General features: G+C 49.5%; 1 protein-coding gene across 3 annotated transcripts in view; it reads left to right on the top strand.

Annotated features, from left to right (window-relative positions):
* The window catches only part of LOC144155750 (uncharacterized), a 69,931-nt gene that overhangs the window by 47,702 nt on the left and 11,866 nt on the right, over nt 1-10,363 (top strand). For 2 of the 3 annotated variants that reach the window (XM_077687375.1, XM_077687373.1), the window contains one exon: nt 9,609-10,129. In XM_077687375.1, coding sequence (XP_077543501.1) covers nt 9,653-10,129 — 477 coding nt within the window. In that variant the 5' untranslated portion in view covers nt 9,609-9,652. The remainder of the gene's footprint in view (nt 1-9,608; nt 10,130-10,363) is intronic. The other variant, XM_077687374.1, reaches the window with a different exon arrangement.

The following is a 10,363-nucleotide window of genomic DNA, read 5'->3' as shown; positions in this document are numbered from 1 at the left end:
AGGCGAAAATCCTGTCCTTCTGTCTCCGATTTCGCATTCGTAACACGTATACCATGTCCAGGACATCCGTCTCCTCTACCCTAAAAACATTCCGAAGTGGACGAAGATAGCCACCACTTTTTTTATTTGTTGCTTTCGAATTCTTCCAAGCAGATTATCTTCGAAACGCTTGAAAACCGGTGAAGAGCAAAAGCGTACTATCGGAAAGCGAGTAACTAATTCGTAAGCTTTCATTCTCTAAGCTGGAGCCAGCCTTGATGAAAGCTTACCAAGCCAGAGATGCTTATTGCAGGGCTTGCAGTTAGGATGGGGATCTACTACAAATTATCCTGATTAATAAAGAGGATTTAAACGATTAGTTATTCGATTGATTGGTTGTGTTGATTTATGGAAATAACTTCTACACAAGTAAAAGAACTACACATTTCGCGTTTGAGGGCTGTTTTTGCTGTTTTTTCAGCCATTTTTTCAGCCAGCCGAACATTTCTCCGCTCATCCACAACCATTAGTATGCGCTAAACAGGCAATAACATGGCTTTGAGGAGGCCTGGATGTGTATAAATATGCCGGAGACTGATAATGGCCACCATTGCAAGTAATCCGTATTATGGCGGGTGACTTCAACCAGAATTACATTAGGCTCCGAAGATATGGATGGTGTTATCGGATGCGTGTTTACGCGTTTTCTTCAATTGGTACATGATATTATAAATGTAATAAGAAAATGCACCCCCCCCCCTTCGGTTTTCTTTACTACAATAGCATGCTTGCGTTGCAAACTATTGCATCATCCGAGCACGCTGCACGTGTCGGCTTTTGCGATGGAACGCGGATATCTCTCTGTCTTTCTCCTGTGCATGTGTGCGTGTGTGTACGTGCGTGAGAGAGAGATTATCATCGGCACGCTTGAAAACGGAAGATCAGAGAAGATGGAGAGAGAGAGCGAAGGGATTAACAGACTTGAATCTACTCAAGTTCACTCATAAGTGCACCGCGGTGCTTTTGCAACCCGTACAAGTGATTTTTAGAACTCACACAATTTTATTAGACTATCATCGGGCTCGGTACATCGCTCGTCGACTCTACACAACTACAACACCATAGATTTGTCCAGTCCAAGAAGTGGGACCTAATATCCCTCTATAGAAAGACAGAGGAAAGACAACGAGGCAGTTGTGCCGAACAGAAATACTGATTGTGGGGTTTAGCGAGCGTGAGCTAGCTACTTCCGGCTATGAGGCGCGCCGTAGTGGTGTGCTCCGGATTAATTTTGGCCACCTGGGCATCTTTAAAGTACGCCGAAATCTCGACACACGGATGTTTTCGCTTTTCGCCCCCATTAGAGCAGCAGCCACCGAGGCCGGGATCGAACCCGCGTCCTCGGGCTCAGCAACAATACTGCTCGATCAGTTGTATGAAGGGGAATTTGTTTGCGCAATCAGTTTGAAAATGTAGTCACGTTCCCGACGCATGTAACAAGGTAGCACGTGAAGCAGAAAGCGCACATAGCAGCGGAGAGATTACTGCACGCGAGAGATAGTAATCTATTGACGCAATCGATATTGCACCCCGATTTCTGCAGGTTTGTCGATAAAGTGATAAGAAAGGAAGGGGGGGGGGGGGGGGGTTAGTTTCGTGCAGTGCTCTCGCTTGCGGCGTGGCAAGGGTCTGTATAGTCGCGTCACGGAGAGCCTTGATAGCTCGCTGAGTTTGGCGTTTCTTTCTATTTTTTTTTACCACGCAAGCTCTGCGTATACTGGCAGCAGGAGGTGATCGATGGAGGCATTTCGATCGGTTCGAGGCGCCGCCGGCAGCGGAGGATTATTAAGTGGCTCGGGGCGTCAAAGTGAGCGCGTCCAAGGCTACGCTTACGCGCAGTGGATGGAGGTCACTTCGGCGTGTCTGCGGGGCGGGCAGCCTTGACGCGTCAAAGGGTTCAGAGGAAATGCCTCTTAATAGCTCTGCGCTGGGGGCGAAAGGCAGAACAGAATTAGGTGCCCGGTCTGCCGCCAATCGGAAAGCGAGGCGAATGCACTCCGACATGAACATGGACACAACTAACCTTCAGTGGCGAGCAATTAGCGACGGGGCCGTATATATATTTGGCCAAGAAGTTTTCACGGAAGGCTGGCCTGAAATGCCCGTAGATACTTCCCATCCTAATAGGAATTCCGCTCGCTAAACAGTGGATACGCAGTAAGAACCTTCAAACAGAACTAATGCAGCACGACAAAAAAAAAAATACCGGTAAAATACACCAGGTAAATACACTTTCCCGAACCTGTTGAAATGCTATGGTCACGATACGTAGCCTCGGCATGTGTCCGTTACTCATTTCTGCGTCGGGAAAGGGAACCGGGTTTTTATTGTCCCATAAATAATGGGCGCTAACCTCGCTTAGTTTTCTAAGGTCGGCTCGAGTGAATATCAGAACACTTTTGGTAACAGACATAGGCTCAGAATGATCTATTCGAGGTGCACCTCGCTCTCCGATGCTTGAACTTTCAAATCGAAGCGATGTCCATGAAGCGTGCCGCGACTCCTGGGCCGCCTTCTCACAGTCCGGCATCACGCGCACTGCGAGTTTCATGAGGTCTGTAATACCAAAATATTGCCTCAATTTAAGAATCCAAGAAAGCTCGTCCCAGGTATCTACATTTCCTACTGATGTATATGTGAATTAATTTTTATCTATGTTATTTTAATTCATTCTCGGGAATGCCGTTCACAGTGGTGTGCCGGCGAGCCTTGCCGCATTCACGCACTTGCACGGCACGGGAGGGATCCGCTCCGCCGCAGCCGCTTCCGCACTTAGCTATCGTTCCGGCCTCTGGGTTTATAGCTCGCGTGTCGGTTCATGTTCCACCCTCCGTAACGTTCGTCTGATACGCATGAAGAACGCTGCGATTTTGAATACGAAGTGTAACGGCGTGGATTCCAGGTTTCTAGCCATCGATTTTCTTGCGACCATGCTGCTACAAAAGCACTTCGTCCACAAGGGTGCGTGTTGAGGGAGATGTAGGCTAGCAAATTACCCGACTACTAAACACGTAGCATCAGTGCGCAAGCTGGTAAGGTGCGCAGGTACCCGTTAAAGGGGCGCGGCTGAGGGGCTGATGTAACGCTTTCTCCCCGTCCTTGCTGCATGCATGTAGAAGCACTGAGGAAGCTATGTCACCCGCACGGAACAGCTCTTCGTGATTGGCCCGCCCTCTGCAGATACCGTTTTCTTTACCCGTGCTGTAATGGTGTTCAAACATTAAATGGCCCACTGAGCGAAAATTCCGCCGTCCGGCGTCTGTAGCAGCGATACGACTCCTAAACCCGCTTCCCTACGAAGCATTTTATAGGGCGTGCTTCGCATGAATAAAACGCAAGAAAAAGGACAGTGCTGCTAGACAATGTCATTGGCTGCGATGCGTTCCGCAAAGCGCGCTTCGCATTTTGGTAATCGTGCTGGTAAGAAGAGATTAGGTGCCCTCGGAGTTTTAGGGAGATGTTTTTAATGCAACTATCGGGTGCTTTTATTGCTGAAACTGAACGTAATCCGGTGACAGCGGCGATTCGGCCGCTGTGATTGCCTAGACTGTGAATCCGACGGGGCTGTCAGAAAAAAGGATTCCTACAGCGGCCATCTCAGATGACTGTTGATATGCTTTGATTCCGGCTGAGCCGCAAATTTGCGTTAATTCGCAAGCTTGACCTCAGCCGCCCCCCCCCCCCCTCTCCCTTGCTTCCCCTCTATGAGTATATGAGTATATGAGTATAAAAAAGGTTTACGTTGGGTGAGTTCAACAAAAAAACCTTATTGAAATAATTTACGCAAGATGCTGCATGCCATTCGGTTCGTCCAGCTCGCCGTTACAAACTGCGCGTGCAGGATACGTAATCTATTGATTGATTTATTGATTTGATTGATTGGGGGGGGTTAACGCCCCAAAGCTACAGCTTTGAGGTGCGCCGTAGTGGAGGGCTCCGGATTAATTTTGGCCACCTGGGGATCTTTAACGTGCCCCGAAATATCTACGCACGGGCGTTTTTGCTTTTCGCCTCCATCAGAAAAGCAGCCCCCGCGGCCGATATCTAACCCGCGTACTTGGGTTCACTGAGCCATCGCGGAGGGTGCAGAATACGAAATCAAGTTGGCCGCGCGGTCATCACATGGCGCCGGCGAAAGTTAGCCGGCTCCACTTGTAAAATTCCGATATCCCGCCGCATCGACAGAACTGCATCGCAGCGAGAGATGTGCTTCTGTCGCAGCTATGTTAATTCGGCCTAGGTAAGTGATGATTGAGTTACACACGGGATCTCATACGATTGCCAATCGTGGCACAACGACAAAAACATTAAACGGCCACTCCCCTTGAAACACAGGACAATACTGCCGGGCGCAGCTAAGCGCTGGCGACAAAACAAGCGAAGCCGTAACCATGGTCCGCTGCAATATGCTTGGCCTCGTCATTGACCTACTTTGCCATTTCGATCGCATCGATTGATGTTTCAGGTGAACTTTGGGGAAGTAAACTGATGGGTGCAGAAAAAAAAATCACGCTATATCCACGGAATGAATGATGATAAGTGGGGCGAAGCTCGAGAGGGGGAGATCATCGGTAACCGTAACTCTCCCGTGAAAGTTCGCCCATTACATCATTAAGAAAGACGTAAGACTGTGTGCGTACATTGTACAAATCAACTTTTATTTTCGGAGTCAATGCTCCCAGGCCCAGACCTAGTGAAAGACATCGCGCCATCGAGGACTACCCCGCACCTCCACCACAATTTGTCACGTAGGATGGGACACAACGGTAAAGAAAGAACTTTTATTTAGGGCGAACTTGTGCCCGAACAAGACGAGAGGAAACGAGCAAAGGTGCTTGCGTCTCGTTCGATCTCCGAGAACGACTGCCTGCGTTCGTGGCGTGATCTCTTGCGTGATCTCCCCCTCGCAGTGCACGTGCGCTCGCGCCTCCGTTGGCGAACACAGACAAGCTCGCGCTCCCGGTGCCAAGTTTGCGCTGCCGGTTGCAGCCGGTTCTTGCGCGTGCAACGCGGCCCACTTTGCGACATCTCCGAAAGCATGCGGCGGTCACGTACCACGAGACACAAGGGATGGACAGACCCATGACTTAAGGAGCTTCGCCCCTAAAAAAAAGTGAACTGGATGCGCTGTGGGCTCGCTTCCCCAACCCTGCAACCGCCTCTTAGTTAATACGGGTAACTAGCGGCACGAGCCAAACCGCTGCAGGCGTTCAAAGTGAAGCCAAGCTCAAAGAGGAGTGCGAACTATTCCAAGGCCTTGCCGACCGTCACGCGGAGGATATCCTTTGAGAGCGGACGCTGGCATTTCTGATGCCTGACAGCTGAATGGCAACGAACAACCTTGCGTTCTCGGGCGGGTCGCGCCACGCGCTTGCGCAAATGCACGTGGGCCGTGCACGATTGAGGCGCTGTGTCAGCAGCGTGTCATTGTACACGATCAAACCGCAAACGTACAGCGCGTATATACTGCCTGCGATGCCTTTTAAAATCTGTTGCACCCTGTTTCGCAAACAGTGTGACGCTTATCCCGCGAATAACTGACAATGGTATCAATTGATTGCTGTCAGGTGACAACATCGTAGGCTTTTACGCCTTTCTAAGCTGTGAAGTGCGTTCCTGCGCAAGAGTTACATAGATTCACGCGATGTCATCAAAAGCACGTGCCTTGGCACGTTTCTTATAGCGCGACGATGTCTAACAAAATACATTACGACCATGGCAACTGCGGTGCGAATCTCGATGGCACTGGATTTGCCTTCGCATTGTCCGTGACTAGGCGATTTTTGTTTCACCGCCGCTTGAAGGTTGTTTTTGCAGGCAAGGCTGGGAAGACGTCATAAATTTGACTAATATTCAGAAAAAGCAGGTGACAATAGTAACCTCTTTATGACGAGCCAAAATTCAAACATTTTAATGCATCACAACTTTACCAACATGCTCTCACATCTTGCATTGTTACGATGGCAGAGAAGAGGGAGTTTTTTCTTCTTTGAGCATGAAAGTTTGGGACAGGGCATGACCAACAATGCAAGTACCACAAGTCGGCTTTCCTGTTGCGCAAATGCCCGTACAAAGGAGTTTCCTTTACACATCGTCCCTATCGCAATGCTAATAATCACTGCCAATATATAACTCAATTTGCGAGGGGTGCCTCGTCCACCGCTCGCCTGTGTATTCTCTGAGCTGTTAGGCCTCGTTTTTTGAATAGCGGAGCTGCTTATTAAGCTTGAGCTTGGCCCTGTAGAGGGTGCACCACCGTAGATAGGGTATTGTAACAGTGAAGCCGGCTTTCGCGCCTGCTCGAGTGTGGGCACAAGGGGCATGTGCGCATGCGCACCCGTTACTATACCATTTGAAAGGTGGGAGTAACCGAAAAAAAAAAATAAATTGGCGCAGCTTGCACTAGCGGTGCAAGACTCGAGAAACAGCGAAGCTGGGAGTCGACCTAGAATTTTTACCCTCTGGGTTCCGCTGTCAGCGTGGGGGACCGACCGGAACGGGCTTGTCAAATCCAGCCAAACTTGGCCTCATCCGTCAACACAGCCTAGCAACACCATCGCAAAACTTAACGAAGCTTAGCAAAGCCTAGCAAACCATAGCAAAACGTAGCAAAAACTGGAAGAAGCTAGGTCGACCCCCAGCTCCGCTGTTTCTCTAGCCTTGCACCCCTAATGCAAGCTGCGCCATTTTGTTTTTTTTTTTGCGAAGTTCCTGTACAAGTTGCAAGGTGCGCCATCTTTTTTACTGTCGGAATTGTTTTAATTGCAAGTAAACTTTCTATGTCGTCACTATATCATTTTTCACTCGCTTGATACACCCCAGTGTGCGTGATTGGCCGAGGATTGCTGCGTCCGATGAAGCCGTTTCGACAAACAAGTACAAGCCAGACATACGACTTGGCTAGAAATTATATCCCCGCTGTGACATCGCGCTATGTTTGCGTTGCTCGATATCACGGCGCTGGCGACCTTTTTCCGGCTCAAATACTATGGCTTGCCCAGTTGTTAGCCTTTTTAACGCTGTTTTTCCGTCTTCCTGGTAATAAGTGAGCACTCAGGATCACAGTGAAGTCCCACGGAGGGTTCCTTTAAGAGTTTTTTTTTTAAAGTCGCATCACCAATGGAGCATGAAGCACGCATACGCTTGGACGATCAACACTTAGTGATGGACCTCGTTGAGATTTGAATTGCAAATCAGTCTTTTGTGCATTATCGAATCATTTTAGCTGTGCTTGGCGCGTTAATATTGGCATGCCAGACAGATTTAGAACAGCGGTCTAAATGTAGGATAGGCTGTTTAGGGGGAACAAATAGAAAGCAATCTGACGGTGTCAATCAACTCACCACTCCATTAGATCAGTTTGTTTGCCCCAAAGTATGGCGCGTGCAATTTCAAACTATTTCTATGATATATGCATGTTAGCGCAAATTTGGTTACACCAAGCAAAGATAAAAGCACCGTTTAAAAGAAAAAAAAACATAATCTCAATGGGCGGCCGTGATCCGTTTCTGCATAACCGGCCTGATAACCTCTTTTTAATGAAGTGTAACACCAATTACACATGTCGCATCTCGATGTCGAGCTGCGAGATATTTCACCATGGCATCTCGCTGTTCCGGATGCAAGAGCTTGAGCTGTCTTGTGCCTGAGAAATTGCACAGGAGTACATTGCGGCACGCCGCGTAATGACGTGAACCACGACTGTCGTTTCGCGTGGTCGCACCTTACGTGGTAGTAGCACAGGCTGCCGTTCCTCTTGGCCTGCTTCTTTGCGCGCGCTCTCAGGCATTTTTTTAAGAGGTGGGGTAAGCTGGTTTCTTAGTTGGGACGCCGCGTTTTGCGATAGTTAATGTCGATTTAAATTGACCGACGTTGTCACCGCAACCATCTCCGAGAGGGCTAGAATCTGTGTATAGAACGCAGGCCTTCGCAGGCCAACACGTTTGAACAGCGCATGCGTCGTGGCCTGAAACATATTGGGAGAGTGCACTTAGTACTCCTTCCGATCTAGGGGAAGCGCCACAAAAATGAGGGAACCTGGTGAGTTCGGTTTGGGAAGTACGAGGCATGATTGGAAATAAGTATCAAATTCTTTGTTTCTGTTCGTTTCACTTGAAAATCGCTCATCTTGTGCGTGGTAAGCACTCACTGCAGTTGCCGAAATGAACATTTTATTGAAATAACCCCAAAATTGCATCGAGGTCGTTGTCGTACTAGAATTATATATCGAGCATAGAAAACTGTAGACATGTATAAACTAAAAGTAGCCTACTCCCAGAAATATAGTGCAACAGCGAAATTCTGTGTTGTAGGGGTATCCCGTGGGTGTGATCCAGAACTCTTTGCGTCTGTACATACATGGTTACAAACGACCGGTCCTTCAGTTCTCCCTTTTCCGGATATCTTTTTCCATATTCTCTCCATTCCCATGTATTTGTAAATTTTTTATGAATGTCATCCTCGTTTTAACAGGTGTGAATGTAAATTGGGGTACTAAACGTTGACACGCACATGCTCCTTACTTCCTCAACGATCGATATAATGTGACTGAAACACAGGAATGCTAAAGAATTATTCACCTTGTTTACAGCCCGTACAAACGCACAAGATTTGTTCACCTAAAGGATTATCAGGGTCAAATGATTGAATATCTCGAAGGCAAGTGTTAACGCTGCCCCCAGAAACACCCTCAGGCGTTCCTCACAACACATCCGGATTGAAAACATTTACAATCGAAGTGGCAAATGAGACTAATCCCGATTTTCAGGATACGATTTCGCTCGAATGAGGGGCTCTGGGCTGTAACATTAGGCTGCGGAAAAATGGTTTTCTTTGTACGATTCCACAGGGCACATAAAGGGTTCCAATCAGAAGGTTTGTCTGGAATCATCGTTCGACAAATGTGCTGGTTCTTGGACACAGCAATTAGTGACTTAGGTGCACCTTGGCCAAATAGGCCCACTGAATTTTTAACGGGAGCAGACTGAATGCTAACGCTGCGTGGGCGTATATAGATGATGGATGCGAGCGATAGCTTGACAGCTCAGTGGATCTCTATCGGGATAATTAATCCAGTCGTTTCGATAAAAAACCTCACACAACGCCACTGAGAGTAATAGGGCCACAGGAAGGAAAGCTATCCAAGAAACAAAACGGATTCGGGGACGGTCGGCGTGTCGCCATGGCAGCAGCAAACACGTAGTTACGCAAATGTGTGAGGATTACATCGTTGCCGCACGTCGCCACATTGGGGCGTGCATGCCGTTACCATGCACATGCATGGCAGTCTTGTTTGCATAATGTACGGTAGAAACGGTGCGCACTCCGACGAAGTTCCTTCAGGTAAAAAGAACCCCCTCGTGCCTGAAAGCGAAACGTAAAGGAAGTAAGTTCATACGCTTCTCCAAAACACTGATGCATTATATTGCGAGAAACAAGCAGCATTTTGTATATGTAAGTTCGATTTGCACCTGCATACTTCGCTTTTTTTGTCATTGTACTGAAATGAAGAACGTGAGGCGCTCAGTTGCCAGACACGTTGTGACAGCGGCGTTACTTGCGATGCGCAGCGTTGGTGCAGGGTGCGTGGGCAGACCTGGGCGAACAAGGCGGCATGGACGCGAGGCACCGGTCTCTGCCCCCGTCACGGCGTGAGAAAAAGAGGCCGGCCGAGGGTCCGCTGGGAGCTCTGGCCGGGGCGCCGGAGTGGCTGGACGTGATCCCGTGCGGCCAGCTGGGGGCCGTCTCCAGGGACTCGCTCAAGGCGGGCCCCGCGGAAGACAAGTCGGCAGTGCCGTCTTGCTACGAGTCGTGCGACTCGACCAGCCTTTCCAGTTTCGACAATGGCTCCGAGGGCGGCGCTGCCAAGGAACCGCGCTCCAAGGACGCCTTCGCGGGCCGTTACTCGTTCAAGTCCAAGGCTGCTGACGCTCGCACCGACGGCGGCTGCCAGATCACGCGTATGTGCATGAACCGGGACGGCTCGGTTCGCTCGACAGGCTTCGTGCCCAGGGTGGCGGAAGCCGCCGGCGACGACGAACTGCCCGAGATCCTCATCACGGCAGACACGAGCCGCTGCTCCGACAGCGAGGTGAGGCCCCCTTCGCCTTAGCTTTGCTTGCATCCGAGGTGGGCGTCTTGAGAGTTCACCCACGGGCCAGCTTCCTGTCTTTCACATGGTTTCAAACGTAGTTGAGTACGTATGCGCTCCGCGTGCGGCACCCCACAAGGGGAGCCACTTCCGCACAGCTCTTCCTGCTCCATAGGCGAGGGGGAAAATGGCACTGAAACTGCACCCACGATGGCTCCTGTAGGCCGTATACAG

This window comes from Haemaphysalis longicornis, unplaced genomic scaffold, assembly GCF_048455015.1.
Source record: "Haemaphysalis longicornis isolate Haplotype H1 unplaced genomic scaffold, Haemaphysalis longicornis Haplotype H1 scaffold_1, whole genome shotgun sequence".
Classification (NCBI taxonomy): domain Eukaryota; kingdom Metazoa; phylum Arthropoda; class Arachnida; order Ixodida; family Ixodidae; genus Haemaphysalis; species Haemaphysalis longicornis.
Note: the sequence above shows the minus strand (reverse complement) of the source record. Positions and strands in the feature narration are given on the sequence as shown.